At 44.1% G+C, this 20,403-nt stretch overlaps 1 protein-coding gene across 5 annotated transcripts in view; it reads right to left on the bottom strand.

Annotated features, from left to right (window-relative positions):
- Positions 1-997: 997 nt before the first annotated feature.
- BFSP1 (beaded filament structural protein 1) overlaps positions 998-20,403 on the bottom strand; it is a 74,430-nt gene continuing 55,024 nt past the window's right edge. For all 5 annotated transcript variants that reach the window (XM_039531403.1, XM_039531405.1, XM_039531400.1 and 2 more), the window contains 6 exons: positions 15,847-15,942; positions 14,690-14,782; positions 12,604-12,711; positions 7,862-8,082; positions 4,016-4,101; positions 998-2,303 (listed from right to left, as the gene is read on the bottom strand). In XM_039531403.1, the coding sequence (XP_039387337.1) occupies positions 1,381-2,303; positions 4,016-4,101; positions 7,862-8,082; positions 12,604-12,711; positions 14,690-14,782; positions 15,847-15,942 (1,527 nt within the window). In that variant the 3' untranslated portion in view covers positions 998-1,380. The remainder of the gene's footprint in view (positions 2,304-4,015; positions 4,102-7,861; positions 8,083-12,603; positions 12,712-14,689; positions 14,783-15,846; positions 15,943-20,403) is intronic.

Raw genomic sequence — 20,403 nt, 5'->3', positions numbered from 1 at the left:
AAATAAAGTGTTTTGATACTTCAGAATCAAAAATGTTTGGAACTTTTCCTCTGTGAAAAATTTCCATATTTTGGCTTATCTGTATATGAAAACAAATATCAGCATTTCCCACAGGACAGAAATTCCAATTTATGACACAGTGTAATACTGTAACCGTATTTTCTCTTGTGTCAAAAACAGGATACAGTCCTGCAAACCTTCACTCCCTATGTGCTTGAGCAATCCCCTTGAGTTTAATAGGACTGCTCACATAAGTAAGATGTTGCAGGATCAGGTATAGGGTTTCTAGGTCTGGCTCACTAAAATGCAACAAATTTGAGGGAAAAAAATAATAAAATATACACTGAAAATACCCCAACCAGACAATGTTTGAAGTGTCTGCAATCCTCTGAAGAGAGTCCAGTGTATACTAAAGACCTGGACCTCAGTAACATGGGATTTTGCAGCGGGCACAATTTTAAATAGAGTTCAAGGAAGCTATTTTTTAAACCAGACAATAACAGACATTTAAGCATAAAAATTAGATGCAAACTGCTTAAAAATAAACACAATTAAATGAAAACTCTAGTGAAATCCTGGCCCCCTTGAAGTCAATGGGAGGTTTGTGTGTAAAGGCTGAACTAAGATTCTTAACACATTCTTTTTTTAAAGCTCTCCCTTTTTTTCTTTTGGTATCGTTGCATATTTTATCCTCAGTAGCCTAGATGATATGTAGTAAGATCTTAATGACAAATTCAGCCACGTTTTTGTTTGGTAACACAGCTAAAACGAAATGACTGCTTAGCTCTCTTATACATAAAGGGTATAAACAGGGATAGTTGAAATATGTTACTGAACTAAAGTGCTTAGTCTTTCACCTTGAAAACGTCATGTCAGTCAGTTTGTTAATTGGTTAATACTAGCTTGGTTAATGCTACTGTTTGATGTTAAAGGTAACACACACCCATTGTGACTATGGTCTTTAGGATGCAAAGCTTTTATTCAATGAACCAGATGTCACAAGCTAACATTTGCAGCTGTCTGAAAATTGGAAACTAATGGCAGCTAAAGCATCATTAGAGGAATATAAACTGCAAGGGGCCAATTTGTAGTGGGCAAGTATTACTTAGGTGTGGTTTAGACAAGCAACTTCTTAATAATTACTTTCTACTTGTCCTAATCACAAAAAGTGTTTTGTAAATGAACCTGCTACTAGTTGCCCAAGTACATTTTAATGATTATTACATTAAAGGTAAACCTACACCAGACAGAATTGCCATTAATGTAGCAATGTTTTATATCAAACAGCAAAAGTCTCACTAAGTTAGCATTGTGTCAGGGAAAAAATAATTACTTCATTTAATAACTATGCCAGACAAGTTGCTTATCAAATGATGTAACTTAAGAGCCTTTGTCTCCTAGCTTCTTCTTGCTTGTCTTCTCAATCGTTGTCTCCACAATCATAGCTGTCTCTTCGTAAGTCTGAATTCTGTCATCTGAAAACTTCTCAATGGATTCCACTACTTCCACCTTCTCATAGCTCATGGAACTGGGTATGCTTGGTTCTCTGAATGCTTGGCCTCCTCGTTGGTCTTCTCTGTCATACTCTGTCTCTTCAAATACGTCTGGCTCGGAAGGGCTGGCTACACCAGCTGGAGGTGCTGCCTCAGGCTCAGTGACGTCCGGCTGCTTTGGGGGCTCTTCGGCTTTTTCTTCTGACTTTCTGCCCTGTTCATTTATTTCTTCTCTCTCTTCAAGCTCATATTGCATTTCACGGACTTCTCCTTTCTCATTTGCTGATGGTTCAGAGGGTTCAGGCAGCTCTGGAATTGGCTCCACCTCCCCACCATTTGGTATCTTTCCATTGCTAGGGGAAACAATGATCCCACCTGCAGCCGGGGTGGAGGAAGAATAGAAGCAAGGATGGTCATAGCTTGCTTCGCCTGTGACAAGTACATAGCGCCCTTTGGTAGACAAGTCAGTCTTAGGCTCGGGTCTCTTGTAGCATCTAATTTTCTCTCTCACAGTGTTACACAAGTCATCAAAAGCTTTACTTATCCGAGCTCCATCAGGCACATCCTCTGGGACCGTTTCTTGCTCATCTAGTTCTAATCCTTCCTGCTTAGGTTCACATATTACTGTGCTTTCATGTTTAAATTGAAGCTGATCCTGATGAAAGCCTTCCAGAGTTCTTTCATAGCTGTTTTCAGGTGAAAACCCATCTATGTCTTTGGAAGTGATCTCCTTTCTTCTAGAAATTTTCTTTGCCAGACCTTTTTGTCTTGGTTTCGCACTTGCAATCTCTTGCATAACCAGGGTGATATCTAAAGAAAATCCAAAACAAAGGCAACAGCACACACCATTGAAAGGAGTTGGCCAAGGCAGTTTAGCAATCTATCTCCAAACCAAAGGGCCTCATTGTCAGTACAGTGTGTGCAGAACAGAGTGCAGCTGCAAAGGTGGGCATGTATTCATTTTATGTATGAAGATGGTTATTCTGAGTGTGCAACACTGGGCATGTATCCATTTTGCATGTACAATCACCACTTTTATACATAAAATGTATAAATACTAACTTTTGCATATACAAAACTGAGTGCACAAAATCAGCATCTATAAACTATGAAGACTATACTAATGCTCTGAAGGTACATTTAGGGCTCACTGCTGCTTTTCAATAGAGTGTGCAACACCACTAACTGGGATCAGTAGCAGGATTAAGGGCCATACCCACATGGAAGTAATTCCTGTGGCTGCTTCACAGGACTCCTGGGCTTTCCAGCTGCAGAAACATCTCCCAGATGTGACAGGAAAACCATCGCCATGTTAAAAAACATTCCCCCCGCCCCGTTCCTTGTGGAAGAATTGCAGACTCCACCCAGAGCTATCCCCATAAATGCAGATCAGGTTCTCGTGAATGTTGACAGGAGACTCACTCATGTCCTAACACAGAGGCAAGTTCTTCCCTTACTCTCTAGACCCTCAAGTCCTGTAGGTAATGATCCAAAGCACAGTTAGATGCATGGGCCAGATGCTCAGCTGGTGTAAATGAGCATAGCTTCATTGACTTCCTTGGAGATGCATCTATGTACACCAGCTGAGGATCTGGTCTCCATGTATTAGTAGCTAATTTGTTCACTAACAAACTTAATTAAAGCTTGCTGTATTTGGCAAAATACCAAGAATGTGAACATACAACAGTTTATCTTCATTTTCTAACATGCCTTGTTGTCAATAAAACATCCAATTATCCATCTATTTATCATGATACTTCTGAGACATCTATCAACTTGGTATGTAAAGTACCTAGGTATCAAACCATCCATCTCCGTTGTTAACAAAATCATTTCTACTTTAGCCCTGGATATTTTCCTTCACTAGTTCTTGCTCTTAACAACATCCTAATTCTAAATGTATTAATCATACAGGTCTGAGGAGCAATCATACAGTGCAGAATGTGACTCCATTCAGCTCAAACTGGGTCATGGCAGATAAACAAGACTAAATTGCCTATCTGTACACCTCTACCTTGATATAACGCGACCTGATATAACACGAATTCGGATAGAACACGGTAAAGCAGCGCTCCGGGGGGCCGGGGCTGCGCACTCCGGTGGATCAAAACAAGTTCAATATAATGCAGTTTCATCTATAACGAGGTAAGATTTTTTGGCTCCAGAGGATAGCGTTATATCAAGGTAGAGGTGTATTTGCAGGGCTACCCAAATGTTCCTATTTTGTTTAGTGATAATGAAAGGATGGTCAGACTTGGAATATAACCTAAAGCCTATGTGATCTCTTTGCATTTTTTTAAATGTCCTGCCACCAGTATAGCTAAGGAACTAATTGGTTAGGGGATCCAGCCTTCAAGGGCCAGATCTGAAGCCAACTGATGTAAACTGAAAGTCTCCCATTGACTTCAGTAGGCTCTGATTTAGGCCCCAATAATGGGGCCATGCTGAAGACCAATGAAAATGGTTTAAAATGCAAATGTTCCTGTATTTACTCAAACAAGAAAAGAATATCAGCCGTTTACCTCGCCTCCTCCAGGTTGTAGTCTGGCAGGGTCTGTAGCTCTGTGTGAAGAGTGCAACTGGGGTTCCAATTATGGCAGAATTTAACCTGTCAGAGAGAATTTGCATGAGTCAAATTTCCCCAGAATACCTTAAACAAGTAGGACAATTCGCCTCACAGCAAAATGGGAACATAAAATACCATTCAAATCAATATAGAGCATAGGCCGTGTACTACTGGCCAGATTCCCTGCTGGTGTAAATCAGCAAATGCCTCCACTGCCTTCAACGGAACTATGCCGATTTACACCAACAGAGGATCTGGCCTACTATACTTACATATAGCATGTAGAGCAAAGCACACAGTTTTAAAATGCAGCCCTAGTTTTGTCAGGGAATTTCATGATGTAAGGGGAGATTTTGAAAGGCACACTTAGCCATCCCATGCCCTCTGGAAGTCAGTGGGATCTGGGTATCTAACTCTTTTGGCGATCTTCCCCACAGAACTAAGGACCAGATACAGCCCTCACACCATATGCATATGCAGTTTAATGCAAATAAGAAAGCAGTCAATAAAAGTAAACTAGATTCTTTATTTAACTTAGTGCAACAGCTCTTGCCATCTGCTCATTTTTCTTCATGCACGCTCCCTCTAGTGTTACCAGCTGGGCACTGCACCTACTTGTTCCTGCTCTGTTCAATTAACCTTTCATACCACTTGCAACTCTGAATGACCCAGTGGGAGCTCAAAGGCATATGAACTAAGAGGGCAAAATGCCCCTTTGATTCACAAGAACACACACAAAATGTAGTGTAAGGGTAAGGCGTATGGTGACAAGTATCGGGTCAAAAAAAGCCAAAATCAGTTCACTTTTCAGTTTCCCCCCACTCAAGGTTCTGCAGTGCTGAAATACAGTGGGTGGGGACCGGCCAGCTGAGTCAGAAAACATAATGGAACTGAGACACACTGTACCTCAAAGTAGCAACCTGTAACCCCGTACGTACCACTTGTATATGGTTATGATATTTTGTGTAAAAAAATATGCCTTGTGAAGTATCATTGGCAAAGTCATAATCTATTGGACATTACTAGCCTGTTGAAATGTAGGTATCATTATTGTATATGAAGTTATGAGATTTTCGTTATATGTTTGTCACTGAAACATGCTGCGATCTGGAAAACATGCACAGTCTAGCTCTTCTCTGGCAACAAAGGAGTGACCAACACCCAACCAGGTGTTAAGCAACCACCATCGGCCATTCACCAGCAAGGGAGTTTTAAACAGAGATTTGCAATTCACATGAGAGTCAGTTGCTCAAGCATGTACACCATGGGGCTGCCTAACCCCCCATGACACAGCAAGAATTTTTCCAGCATCGAGGAAAGTATAAAACAAGGGGCAGTGACATAACCACCTCACCTTATTGTGATCTTCAATAACCCTGCTCAGCTGCCTTCTAATCTTGGAGGTGTCTAACGTCCCTAGGAATCTAACTCTCTACGATTAAGTCCCCTAGGTGCCTACATTTCTGCCATTGACCATGGGCAAAGCTGCTTCAGTCTTAGCAACGATGCAGCTATCTCACACCTAAACCCCAGCGAGATCTTCAGACTGGGTGTTGTCCCACCTGGAGGGCCTGTTCTCGTACACATGCCCAGAGCACACCTAACTCCACACCAAATGGCTGTGGGGTTGGGGAGGGAAGAGGGCAGACGAGGAGCTAGACCTAGACCCCCAACGCCTTAGTCTAGTGGTTAAGGATATGAGAAGCCCAGGCTTAATGCCCCTCTCTGCTTGAGGTGGAGACTGGATGTGACGTTGTGAGTGTCCTAACTATTAGCTATGGGATACTTTGCTGTGGAAGGTTTCAGAGTGGTAGCTGTGTTAGTCTGTATCAGCAAAAAGAATGAGGAGGCCTTGTGGCACCTTAGAGACTAACAAATTTATTTGAGCATAAGCTTTCGTGGGCTAAAGCCCACTTCACCAGATGCATACAGTGGAAGTCTCTTACTCTCTCCTGTTGAATCATAGAATATCAGGGTTGGAAGGGACCTCAGGAGTTCATCTAGTCCAGCCCCCTGCTCAAAGCAGGACCAATCCCCAGACAGACTTTTGCCCCAGATCCCTAAATGGCCCCCTTAAGGATTGAGCTCACAACGCTGGGTTTAGCAGGCCAATGCTCAAACCACCGAGCTATCCCTCCCCCTACAGTTTATAAAAAGCTGGTCCACAGTTTATAAAAAAATAAATATGCACTTTAATTTAAAGAGAGTGAGCACATATGATGTTATAGGCTAGTGGGTAGGTGTGGCACTCTGAACTTCAGAGTAGCACCGAGGCACCCCCATATTCACAATGGTGATATGATTATATGTTTTGTACAAAGCATGCCTTCTGAAGTACCATTTAAAAAGTCTTGACCTGTGGACCATCAATATCCCATTGGATTGTATGTGCTATCATTGTATGTAATGTTATGAAGTTTTGCTATCTGTATGTTATTGAAATATTTTGTGAGATTGAGATAACCCACAACCAGCCTTTCAGGTACAACAATGGAGTAGCCAGGTGTGCTGATGGCCCAATGAAGGGAATCCACTTGCCCACCGACCATTTCAGAAGACTTCTCAGAGAGAGCACGTAGACAATGGAGACTGCTTGGCCAATGGAATCGGACTCCCTTTCACAAGCAAAAGATCTTTCCAGCAAGTTGGAAGAAACTATAAAGAGGGGAAGTGACATCATGGCTTGTCCTCACTCCCCCCACAACTCAACACCTGGAAGAAACATCTAGAAGATAAAGACTTTGAACTGGGGAGGGTAGTTCTGGGCTGGAGGAGTGTCCCAGCCAGTGTACTGGAGTTTGTACCATCCATCAAGGTAATACACTCCTTGATTCAAATCCTATTTGGTTTATAGAACTCAGATTGCAAATTTACTTTTATTTCTTGGGTAATCAACTTTGATCTATATGCTCACTACCTATAAGCATTTAAAATCGACCTTACTGTAGTTAATAAATCTGTTTTATATTTTACCTAAAACAGTGTGTTTTGGTTGAAGTGCTTGGAAATCTCAGCTCAGTTTACAAAGGCTAGTGTGGGTCCTCTCCACATCCAGGGAGGGGCAGACTGTGAAATGATCTTACACTGGTAAGGCTTCTAACCAGACAAGAAAGGCCAGTTCTGGGGTGCAATGCTGGGAGCATTCATGTAACTCAGCTGGGTGTGTCCCTGCCTCTGGATGTCTGCATAAATGCAGTACCTGTCAGAGGTTTGTAGCTTGCCAAGAGTATCACAGTGTGATAGGGAGCCCAGGTTGGTGGGACAGATGGCTCAGTGGTCCCGCTGGCCAGGTTGCACCTTGGGAAACCCATCACAGTAGGGCACTCACCACAGAGGCAGGAAACCCAAATTCAAATCCCTTCACCACATTAGGCAGAGAAGGGAATCGAACCTGGGTCTCCCATGTTCCTCTTTGTATAAATAATTAAATAGCTAGTGGAATGGGGGATTGGAACATGCCCTAACCAGCAGGCTGGAGAATCATTTTCTCTCTGGCCCAATGGATGTTTCAGCATGTTATACAAAGTAGAGCCACTGTAACAGTCAGGACTGAGAGAGCCTGACCCCACGGTACCTCCTGCCCAGTGGTTCATGCACTTGCCTGCAAGGCAAGAGACCTGGGTTCCAGTCACTGTTTCACATTAGTTAGTAGGGGGAGGGTGGTGGAGAGACCAGAGAGCAACAGGGGTGGAGCATCGAGGGAAAGAGGTGGAGCAAGTGGGGGAGGATCCAGTGCTCAGTGTCAGGTTTTCACAAATTAGAAAGTTGGCCACCCTACGCACCATACAGAAAGTAGCCCTACCGGTTGTCTTCATTCTCAATGATACGTTTGTACCGCTCCAGCTCATTCTCCAGGGACTGCTGATATATCACCAGCTGGTGACAGTCACTTGTGTACTTCTCCAAGGTCCTTTCAGCATCCTCTATCTCCTTCCTCAGGGCTTCAATCTGCTCGTTGTACAGCTGAACCTCGTCATCATAGCTCTCTTGAGTGCTCTTAATAGCTTGTTCCAGCATGGTTGTCTGAAGTAAAGGAAATGGAAAGCAATGATATACAGCAGTTCTATGTGGGGACTGAGACATTTTCAGAGGAATCATTAAATGGCGAGACATACTTTTCTATGTCAGCAAACTAATGACTGAAAATAAATCGTATCCTTTGGCACAATTATTGAAGAGGAAGCTGACTACAATACTATGCATGGCTAGTGAATACAGATGGGTGATTTTCCCATCCCATGAGATTTCAATTTTTTCCCCATACTGAAGTGAGATGAAAAGTTGCAACCTCAAACATTTTCATGGACCACTAATCTGAAAAAAAAAATCAGATTGGTTAAATCAAAACATAATTCTGAAACCTTTTGTTTTGCTTTTGATCTTTTAAAACCGCTTTTAAAGTCTAAATTAAATAAAGTCCAAAACTTTTCCACAGAAATGTTTGGAATTGAGAGCTTTAGTGAAACTGACTCTTTTCTGCAAACAGTTTTAGGGTCTACAACTCTGCATTCTCCTATGAGAAAGTATTTGGGACAGAGAATTCCCCTCCAGCTCTCACAATGCAGATATCTCCCAGAAGGCATCTACGTGGGCAGATGAATAGCATCTACAGAGGTCTTGGGTTCCCTTGCACAAGCTCTGAAAACTGGCCCTGATGCTGCACCATTAAAGCCTATTGGCATTTTCATTACATTCATTTAGTTATGAATTCATATTTAAAAAATACATCTATTGCTCTCACCATGGTCATCTATTCCATAAATTAAAACATAGACCAAGGCCTTTCTCTAAATATACCCATCATAGCTCACACTACCCTGAGCAGCCTTAATATAGACAGTAAGAAGATGGGTTTTGCAAATCTGGTCTCTGGCAGACAAAAGGGAGGAGGGGAGCAGGTTTGAAAATCGGAGGAGGAAGGATGGTTTTGGGGGGCTGCAGCATAGACTGAGCTCAATTCCTGATGCCACTGCAGATGTTATGTATGTTTCCAGGCAAGTCACTCAGAGTTTCAGTGTTGGTTTAGTGGCCACAGTGCTGCATTTGTGGGGGGAGGGAACGGGACACATTAATGCACTATGCCAACTGCAATGGCCAGAGTCGTTCTGCCCATGGAAGACACAGGCAGTCAGAATTCTTCTGGCAGGAGCAGGCTCATGGCTGCTTCTTACAGCTCCTTTTTGGAGGTTCAGCCTATATTCTTCTTGCACCACCTCTTCTTTAGAGGCAGCGTGGCTCGAGCCCCCTTAGCTCCCACCCAGCCCCAGCCCAACCGGTTGTGTAGCACCACTGCAGTTGCTATACATCCCTTGTACGTGGCACTCCAAAGGCACCAGCACAAGGATTACCGCTGCTGACTGGACAGGAGCCTAGAGCTGCCTGTTCTGCCCAATGGGGAGGTGGCTAAAATCTGGCCCATAAGCTCGTTCTAGCTCAGTTTCACCAGCTGTCGGTTGGGAAGGATAATACTTACATGGCTCATTACCGACTGTAAAGCTCACCTTAGATGGACAGGTGCTACATGCGACTGAAGGTGATCAATTCTGAGCCTGCTTCTAGTGCAGCCATGTTACTAAATGTGCCATCACTGGTGCCACAGGCATTGTGGGAGCCCAGCGTGCAGCGCTGCAGACCAAGTTACAGCTCGCTGCAGTGCACGTGTGGTAATCGAAAGACAAACTTTAACAGTACAAGCTGCAGCCTGCCGCTGACCCTCACAAGACACATGGGGAGAGTCACATACAGGGAGCAAGCAGCAGCTAATCCTTATGGGATTTCTACTCCCCCACCCAGTGAAATGATGACCAAGGAAGTTTCCTTTAAATGTTAATATCAGAACATAAAGTTTCCTTTAAATGTTAATATCAGAACATTCTGGCTTGTAGACTAACGTCTGCCCAGTGACTCCTGCATACAAATGGGATTTTTATTAATACATCACTGGAATGTAAGTTGGCCACAAGATGGTGCTGTGTCACTTGGAAAAAAAAGAGGAAATTGCAGCAAAGTGTTACTTCTGCTGTTATTAGCCTAGCTCATTACGTCATTCCTATAGCACTTTGTTTTACAAACAGTCACACTTTATAAGAAGGGTTCATTCATAACTAGGCTGCAGAGCAGTGGGTCTCAGTCAGCACACAGCTGTGGTCCATGTGACATCCTCAGGGCTATAACTTGGGAGGGGCAGGAGGGGCACCTGCCCTAGATGCAGAAAAGTTGCAGGGTGTAAAAATGGGGTGGTGCAGTATCGGGCCATAGGTGCTGGAACTAGGGGTGCTGGAGGTGCTGCAGCACCCCCTGGAGTGAAATGGTTTCCATCATATACAGGGTTTACCATTTGGTTCATAGGCTCTCAGCTCTGGTGCTGGGGGCAGTTCCTGGGGAGCAGTTCCTAGGTGGGGGGCTGGCTGCATGGGGGGCAGTCCCTGGGTGGAGGACTATATGATGGATGGGGCAGTTCCAGGGAGGTTGGATGATGGAGGGCATTCCCTGGCTGGGGTGGGGGCAGTCTGGGAGGGGTTGGGATACAATCCCTGGCTGGAGGGGCTGGGTGCATGGGGGACTGTCTCTGGCTCGGGGGGCACCCTGCACTGGGCAGGGTTCCCCATCTTTGCCGGCAGGCTCAGCAGCTGTGCTCTCTGGGCACTCAGCCTAGCTGCACCGCCAGCAGCAGTGCGGTGCAGCCATGCCATCCTTACAGTAAATTCATTCATTTTAACAGTTAATGTTTTGACTTATTTACTAACTTAAAATGCCCTTGGCAGACATTTGCCAGTGTTGAACTGAAAGGTGCTGTAGGGATTTGAATTGTATTGCTGTCATGTAACAAATACTAAACCTGGGTTATTTTTCTGTGGCTGCACAGGCAGTGTATATATTGTGTGCATGCTACCCACAACACACACAGAGCTGGGTAAATAGGTTGAGAACCACTGCTGTAGAGAGTTAATAAATCATTAATATATTGATTTAATAATTAATTACTCAATTGTTATAGACTGTGGGGAGGGAGGGAGGAGGAGGGGGAGAGCTGTTTCCAGAGAACCTGAGTGATTTGTTTTATTTGGAAAAATTTCACCCTTAGATTCCAACAGCTCAATAGGCTGATTATAACCATGGCTTATAACCCCCTCTAACCGCTTTTACGGATATTCTCAATATGAGTATAACTGCTATATTTGTCATTTATTAACCCTTTATAAATGGAATCTTAATATAAAGTGTCACCTTGAAAACTAAGGTTTCGTTCTGAAATTGGGACTGGTAAAGGCCAGATCATGCTCATCTTTTCTTGGATTAACCCTCTGAAGGCAGGTTCTCTCCACCTACTTGTACATCTGAGCAGAACTCAGGCACCATCACAGTCCATGCTGTCCCCCGAGTCCTGACTAGGGTGTTAGACTCCCCCAGGAGACTGAGGTAGAGGTGTGGCCTTAGCCCAACCCCTCTGTGTGCTGGCCAGAAGTGCTGTGGAGACTCAGCAAGCTTCCCAAGAGCTCCGGGAGGTGCTGTGCATCAGCACACCATCCCCGGAACAGACAAGTAAGGGCTCCTTCATGCAGTGCTAAGCTAATCATTTCCCAAAACCACCCATTAATTAGGTCCTTCTTAGGGGTGGGCATATAGGTCCTGACATTCATGACTTAAGTTGCTATTCAGTTTTCAGCCTAGCCTGACAGGATCACAGAGCCCAATGAATTGCTGCAGAAGGCACAAGCCGCACTATGAAATTCTTGGCTGGGGACAGGCAGGAGCTGCAGGAAAAGTCCTGGTAACTCATGCCCTGTGGGTCAGCACTGCACAGACACAGAGACTGTTGTTGCTGATGGTCCCTGGGTGTGGCTGGAGGTGCTAATTCGTTGTTATCATTATCAGGGATATGTGTAGGCTGCTGTGTGAAACCTGACATGCACTTTGAGGAAATTCATAGATTTTAAGGCCAGAAGGGACTGTTGTGATCATCGAGTCTGACCTGCCTCATGATACAGACCATAGAATCTCACCCAGTAATTCCCACATCAACCCCAGCACTTGTGGAGTGCTCAGGGAAAGCGCTGAGCTGACAGGTCTGAAGACCTCTGATTTTATCCCACAGTGCCAATGCATTTCATACTGGATTGGGGGAAGGGAGACTCCCTGGACCTTTTCAGTCCTTGGCCTGTCTGCTGAGACTGTCCATCAGCAATCCAGTTGTGATCTGGGCGTCTTGTTCCACCACATACTGGATTAAGGCCTCCAATCAATTCTACTCAGCCTACTAAGCAGCTATCACACAGTAATGACTGACCCTCTGAAACTACCTACATAAATCTTCATCCCATGATACTGGGCCTGTTAGACAGAAGGAGGAAGCTGAGATGGGTAAAGTTCAAATAAAAAAAATCCTTTTCAGGCATCCGTCATATTTGTAGGTATAACACATATGCTCAAAACCCCATTAAATACCAGCCTGCTGCGTTGTTCAATGTTAGGTGTTGATTTGTTGCAATTGCACTAGCCTGAATCAATGAGAGTTACTAGACTTCCCAGTTAGCTGTATGGTACCTCAGTCTGCAGTTTCAATTTCTGAGTCTGCAGCTGACAAAGAATGCTCTTGTACTCTTCCAGTTGACTCTGCAGGATAGGAATTCTCCTTTCTGCCATCAGCCTTTCCTGAGAAAAAAGAAGAAAGAATGTCTGATCGTGTAAACATGCCACCAGAGAGTCCATTACCTGCAGTCAATCTGAAAAGACAAAATGAATGATGAGATGACATCTCAGCCTCTCGCTACATAACTTTAATGGTCTCAAGTTCCCAATGGAGGCACTGTAGAAGCACTGCTTCTAATTTAAAATAGTTCACTTCATTTGAAAGGAAAAGGTTTCCCATGCTGCTGTGTGGAGCAGACTAGTAAACGCCTGCTTATGCCATTCACACCCAAACAACAATTGTTTCCTGGTGTACTGTCTTACATTGGTGCGAAAGTGAAACCCACCACCTTTGTCTTACCTGGTTTCATCCAACCAGTTTGATTCACAAGGGTTCATCCCTTTCTCTTGCCCCATCTTGCCTCTTTGGAGAGGGAGCAGACAAAGTAGGCTCACATCCCCATCCCCAAATCTTGGAATCTCTTTACTCTGATGGGACACATCCCTACATCTGGTGCTGCTGGACTAGCCTTTTAACATGGGGTTGGTATAGGTCCCAGAATAGACCTGGTTAGCAGAAATCCCTGTTCAAGACTTCTGACCTCTCTTTTGATACTTAAGCTCCTAAAGCTCACTTAAGATTTTCAAAGCTGCAACTTTGATCTTCTGTTGTCATCATTAGAAATTCCACATTTACTCACAGATACCACGGACTTCCCTCTACTTAGAATAGGAAATGGACTGTGTGACGTGGCACTCCATATGATTTCATGAAAATATGCTAATGAGTGTGAATATGATATAACTGGAATATGCTTCATGCAAAAGATCTCTTGTAAGGTATCATTACAAAGCGTATAATTTATTGAGTGTGATCATCCTATTTGTATAAATGTACCACTCTTGTATCTGAAACTAGAAATAATGAAATATAACTCTGAGGTCCTACTGTAGTTATGCAAAGTGTGGGCCACTAATGGTGGCTTGGAATCTTGATGGCTCCCCTTAACCAGGACAATGGACTGTAGACGGCTCTGTTTTACTTGTAAGTCTTCCTGTATACGTGTGTGCTGGCAAATGGGTAATGAAGTCTTACAGTGACATGTGATCATGTCACCTGAACTGGAATCCATCTTTAACCTGGTGCTTTTCCATTTAGAAGGGAGGAGGGGAGACCAGAGAGACAAAGGATTCCCGCCCTGTGCAAAAGATATATAAGTGGGTGGAACAGAACAAAGGAGGCTGCAGTCATGAGAAATCCCCTAGCTACCACCTGAGCTGGAACAAGGGCTGTACCAGGGGAAAGGATTGTGCCCAGACTAGGAAGGCATCCAGTCTGTGAAAGAAACTTATTGAAACATCTTTGAGGGTGAGATTTATCTGTATTCAGTTTTATTACTGTACTAGGCTTAGACTTGAGGGTTTTATTTTATTTTACTTGGTAATTCACTTTGTTCTATCTGCTATTACTTGGAACCACTTAAATCCAACTTTCTGTATTTAATAAAATTACTTTTTACTTATTAATTAACCCAGAGTATGTATTAATACATGGGGAGGGGGCAAACAGCTGTGCATCTCTCTCTATCAGTGTTATGGAGGGCAAACAATTTATGAGTTTACCCTGCATAAACTTTATACAGGGTAAAACAGATTTATTTTGGGTTTAAACCCCATTGGGAGTTGGGCATCTGAGTGTTAAAGACAGGAACATTTCTGTAAGTTGCTTTCAGTTAAGTCTGCAGCTTTGGGGGACGTGGTTCAGACCCTGGGTCTGTGTTGGAGCGGACTGGCGTGTTTGGCTCAACAAGACAGGGTGTTGGAGTCCCAGGCTGGCAGGGAAAGCAGGGGCAGAAATAGTTTTGGCACATCAGTTGGCAGCCCCAAGGGGGTTTCTGTGATCCAATCCGTCATAGAGTATCTCAGGCACTTAGGGTAAATATCGACTATCACAGTACGAGTGTTCACGACATAGCATTTATCTACTCAGTGAAACACTTACCTCACTTACTCCAACTGTAATGGTGGTCACACTAGGGGTCATTTGGATGATCTGTTGTAAAATGCTGACATAGGTCTGTATTTCCATGATATTCTGTGGTGGAGTAAAATCATTTTAATTAGTAACTAGTAAAGCAAGATTTTCAGTTCAGCTGACTGAACTTCTGTGATTTATTTCTTGATGATAACTTCTTTCACTTGTAAAAGTATGGGTCAAATTCAAATCTGCCATAAATACATGCCACCCGACTCTAGTGGACTTCTACTCATCTGAACTGGGCTCTACGTGTCTTAGCAGTTTAGTACCCCAATCACCATATTCAGATAGTACTTTGCTAAAGCTGTTGGGTTACTGATGAGATGCATCATATTCTTAATTCAGTATTATGTGACTCATGTTTTAAAGGAACAAATGGGAATATAATCTGATCTAGACACCAGTGGAGGAGGAGGAGAAGGGGTAACGGTGGTTAATGGCGTAATGAAGACCGGCGGAAGGAGGTTATTTTCATTTGTATGGCCGATGTGTAGGACTGTGACTCCTTTCAGATGACACTTTGTAAATGTGCTCAGAAAAGGTTGACCAAGTCCAGCATCTGGTTTGAATCACTGACCATTAACCCTGTTCTAGTTTTTGCCCCTACGGACCTGATCTAGCTTCCATTGCTATCAGTGGAAACAATTCCAAAGAACTGTGGAAAAGGATTAACGTTGGTCTCGCTCCTTTTACCAAATCTATTCCCAGTTTATATATGGCTCCTAAAGCTATTTAATGATGAGTCTTTTCCTGGGAATGCCAGACTACAATCCTCTGAGTCCCAGATTAAATGATAAAAGATTCAAGCAGATCCTGTTAATCATGTTAATGATTCTCAACTGCTGATCTTGGGTGAGTGACCTTTGATAAAATACAACAGTCTACTTGGTGGTCTAGAGAATACCAAACTGAATGTACTTTGTTCACTAACATTTCCAGTCTTACCTAGGGTCACTGCAGTTGTATGAACCTTTTCAAAATGCCTTTTTACAATAAAACAAAACAACTAAACTTTACTCTGTAGGTGTCTGAAGTGGCCACTGAAAGAGATCAAAGGTTAGCATGACACTTTTCAACCTTCCAGACTCCTCTCTGAGAGGTGAGGAATTCAGTGCAATTACCTTCTTGTACCTGTCCTTTGTGGCATTAATGTCATCCTGCAGGAACTGTGATTCAATCTGAAGTTCCAGATTACATAACAAAGCTTCATCTGCTTCCTGCAGTGCAGATAAACATGACACTTTTAGTACCGGCTTCAGGATCACTAAGAATAGAGGAGCCACTTATCTAAAAAAGTGAATCATTTAAAATTTGTAGCCCTCTATGTTGAGAATTAAAGACTAATGGGAGAAAGGTATGATGAAACCAACAAACAATATGCACTTTTGTCCATTTAGCTCTCCTGTGGTATACACTATTTTTCTAAAAAAAGCTGATAAAGACAAACAGTTAATACATTTCAGTACTGTGGTGCTGTCACAGCTCATTCACCATATGCTTTATGATGGCTGGGAGCCAAGGAATAGACACTTTATGAAATACCGATCACTGAAGCTTGCAACCGTGTCTGATTCTAAGCAGGAGGAATCAACAATATAAGGCATTGATTTCTCTAATATTTGTGACAGCATTTGATATGTTGACACTTTTTTAAAATATCACACTAAAGAACATATCATATTTCTGTGCCAACCTGAATTTTTTCATGTTGTGACGTCTCACACATTGTAAGTGTGCGGACTCAGCCCTGCAGCGCCTCCTGCTGGTCTCTCAGGGAATTAGCTCAATTTCCAGCCTGGAGTGCCATTTGCAGGCCGGTGTCCTGCTGCCGCTTGGCTCCAGTGTCCCTCCCAGGACTTGGGTGGCCTGTTATCTGGGATGCTGCCCCCTGGCAGTAACCCCTCAGTCTCGGGGTCTCCCCTCTCTGGGAAACCCCCACCCCCTATCCCCACCTTGCCTCAGTCATAGGCTACTGCCAGTCACCAACTAGCCCCCGCTCCCTGGGGCAGACTGCAGTGTAAAAGCCACTCATCATAGGCAAGGGGACCTGCTGCCTTCCAGTTTCTCTGTGGGCTTAGGACCAGGCCCTGCAGCCTGGGGAGTTGCCAGTGTGGAGCTCCCCTGCTCCTCTGGCCTTTCCCCAGCCCTGCTTCACTCCAGTGCCCTTTAGGACTCCAGCAGCTAGGTCCATCTCCCTCCTCAGCTAGAGGGAGACTCTTCCAGCCCCTGGCTCACAGCCCTTTTATAAGGGCCAGCTGTGCTCCGTTTGGGGCGTGTCCCCAGCTGCGGATGCTCTGCCAATCAGCCCAGCTTTTCCCCTGCCACAGCCCTCTCCCAGGGCTGTTTTAAGCCCTTCAGGGGTAACCACCCTGCTACACACATCATAAAATTGGATTTTTCTGTGACATTTCTGGGACTAATAATTATTAACACGGTGGCCCACAAAAACTAGAAAAGCAAGTCTGGGGGCAAAAAAATTGCAATTAATTGTAAATTCAGGAGGCAGAAGATTCTTAGAGTCCAGTTGGTTTAGAGAAATGAGCACAGAATGCAAAATAATTACCATGATTTACACCTGCGTAACAGAGAGCAGCATCTGGCCCCAGTATCCAACTCCCGTTTCAATTCCAAGAGATCACTTGGCTCATTACTCAGTTAAACAAGCTCCTGAATATAAAATACTTCCCAGTAACTTTCAATCACACAATAGAAAATAACAAATTCTATGGGGATAAGTTTCAGCCTGCTATCTAATACATCAGCATCTAATTAAGTATATCATGCACCAATAGAGTTTAGTTTCTGGTAAGCCTCCTGAACACGACCAATTGAGTCCTTGTTGCAATTCCCTAACACTCAATGGTTCCTATGACATTTTATAATGTACTTAAGTGGGGGTGTTTCCATGAAGCTATAAATGCAATATGAACTGGATCCAAAGCCCATTGACATCAAGGGAAAGAAATTCACCAATTTCAATGGACTTCATATGTGATACCTGAGCTGGCTGAATTGCACCAATACAATTGAATTGACATTTACAGAAGACAAAAGTATTCCTTGCAGTGATAAAAAAAGGTATTAAAATATATCAACAGATGCAGGTGTGGCATCTATAGTATATATCAGGGGTCAGTAACCTCTGGCACGCAGCTCGCCAGGGTAAGCACCCTGGTGGGCCGGACCAGGCCAATGCGGGCTGCGGGAAGCAGTGTGGGCGAGGGATGTGCTGGCCGCGGCTTCCCGACGCCCCCATTGGCCTGGAGTGGCAAACCGTGGCCAGTGGGAGCCACGATTGGCTGAACCTGCCAACGCAGCAGGTAAAGAAAATTGGCCCGGCCTGCCAGGGGAGCTGTGTGCCAGAGGTTGCCAATCTCAGGGTAATCTGGACCTTGAGTAAAATCCTAGCCCCCATTGAAGTTAATGGCAAAAAAGCCCAAAAACTTCACTCCTTGTATTTTGGAGGATTGTTTACACATAACTCTTTGTCGGGAAATCAATGCATTTTGGCAACTTCTGTGACCAAATGTTTGTGGGTAAGACTTTAAATAACACAAGCTCTCTGAAAACCCTGGAGACATTTTTTCCATCATGTAAACTCAGCCCTTTGCAGTCTCTCTCTGTCAATGGTTTTGTTAGGATATCACAAAATCCCATTGATTTTCAGTAGCTCTTATTCTAGAGAACAAAGTACATCCTGAGACCATGGGGCATGGTGGGGGGGAGTCCTTTTCTCAATTGTTTTTGCAATTTGTTTACTTTCTGTGTTTGACAGCACATTAAGTATAGTTTCACAATTTCCCGATACAAGCAGCTATTCAGGTCATTCCACCTGCTGTATCAGTGCATCTCTGACCCAGCAAGAGCAAAAAGAAATTGTAAAATATAGGAATATCTGATTGTAAAATTTGACAGTGAGTCTCCAGGGTAGCTATACATCCGAAAGTGCATTTAATTCATATTTTCACATGAACTACATTTCAAGGTGATGGTGTCTCTTTAGTTCTATCACATCAGGTTGTGCTCAACAGCAATAATCATCAGCTTTGTAGCAACTTTGGGGTAGCCATGGATGCTAAAATCACTAACATTTCATGGGCCTGATTCTGATCTCATCTAGATAGTGTAACACCACTGGTGTCAATGGAGATCCTCCTTTTCTAGGCCTCAACTAACCAATGCATTTAAGCACATGCTTCATTTTAAGCACATGAGAAGTCCCACCCCATTCAACAAAGCACTTAAACAAGTTATTAACTTTAAGCACTCACTTAATTCCTGATGAAATCAATGTGATTTACGCATATGCTGAAAATTAGTATGCTCTTCAGTGATTTGCTGAATCTGGGCCTTACACCAGAGACTAGAATCAGGTCCCATGTGTCTGAGTTTATGAGATAGTTACATTCTAAATGCATACGCTTTTTTTTTCTTGACTCATTTCTTTCTTCATAATTCCAACCACACTGCTCATGCCAGCTCCTCAAGGTAAGAGTATGCTAGTGAGAAGGTCTGATTCAGTACTTACCAGGATTTGGGATAGAAAAGTGAGGATGTGCACTGTGAACCTACCTATATCATACTTGCCAGCACATGCGGGATTCTGAGCTCTGTGGTAATTCAAGCATATCTCCACTGAAATCAGTAGTGTTACACTGGTGTCCAGGAGATCAGAACCAGGCCCATTCAATATAATTGATTTTGTCATCTATGATAATCCCAAAGTTGATACAAAGGCTGATGATTAGTTCTCAGGAAAGTGTTTTCTCCTTCAGTGGCTCTCAAACTTGAGCTGCCACTTGTTCAGGGTAAGCACCCTGGTGGGCTGGGCTGGGCTGCAGGTTCGGCCGATTGCGGCTCCCACTTGCTGCGGTTCGCTGCCCCAGGCCAATGGGGGCTGCAGGAAGCGGTGCAGGCCGAGGGACATACTGGCCACTCTTCCTGCAGCCTCCATTGGCCTGCAGCGGCCAGTGGGAGCCGCGATCGGCCAAACCTGTGGATGCAGCAGGTAAACAAACCGGCACGGCCTGCCAGGGGCTTTCCCTGAACAAGCGGCAGCCCAAGTTTGAGGACCACTGTTTTACTTCAAACAAAACCTAACCTGACACAATTAAAAAATCATCAAGGGAAACTAAGATCTGATCTACACTTAAACATTAGGGCCTGTGACAGACCCAGACCAGTGGGGCACAGGAGTCTGGTAGAGGGCAAATATACTGGTCACTGGCTGAGTAGTTTTCTGTTCTCTGAGTCACCAGAGCAGGGGCTGCACTAGAGTAATCAGGAACCTGCTAGAACCAGTTAAGGCAGACAGGCTGATTAGAACACCTGCAGCCAATCAAGGCAGGCTAGTCAAGGCACCTGGGTTTAAAAAGGAGCTCACTCCAGTCAGGTGAGGAGGAGCCAGAGGAGAGGAAGTGTGTGTGAGGAGCTGGGAGCAAGAGGCACAAGGAGCTGAGAGTGAGAGGGTGTGCTGCTGGAGGACTAAGGAGTACAAGCGTTATCAGACACCAGGAGGAAGGTCCTGTGGTGAGGTTAAAGAAGGTGTTTGGAGGAGGCCATGGGGAAGTAGCCCAGGGAGTTGTAGCTGTCATGCAGCTGTTACAGGAGGCACTATAGACAGCTGCAATCCACAGGGCCCTGGGCTGGAACCCGGAGTAGAGGGCAGGCCTGGGTTC

The sequence above is a fragment of the Mauremys reevesii genome, linkage group 3 (genome assembly GCF_016161935.1).
Source record: "Mauremys reevesii isolate NIE-2019 linkage group 3, ASM1616193v1, whole genome shotgun sequence".
Taxonomy (NCBI): Eukaryota; Metazoa; Chordata; order Testudines; family Geoemydidae; genus Mauremys; species Mauremys reevesii.
Note: the sequence above shows the minus strand (reverse complement) of the source record. Positions and strands in the feature narration are given on the sequence as shown.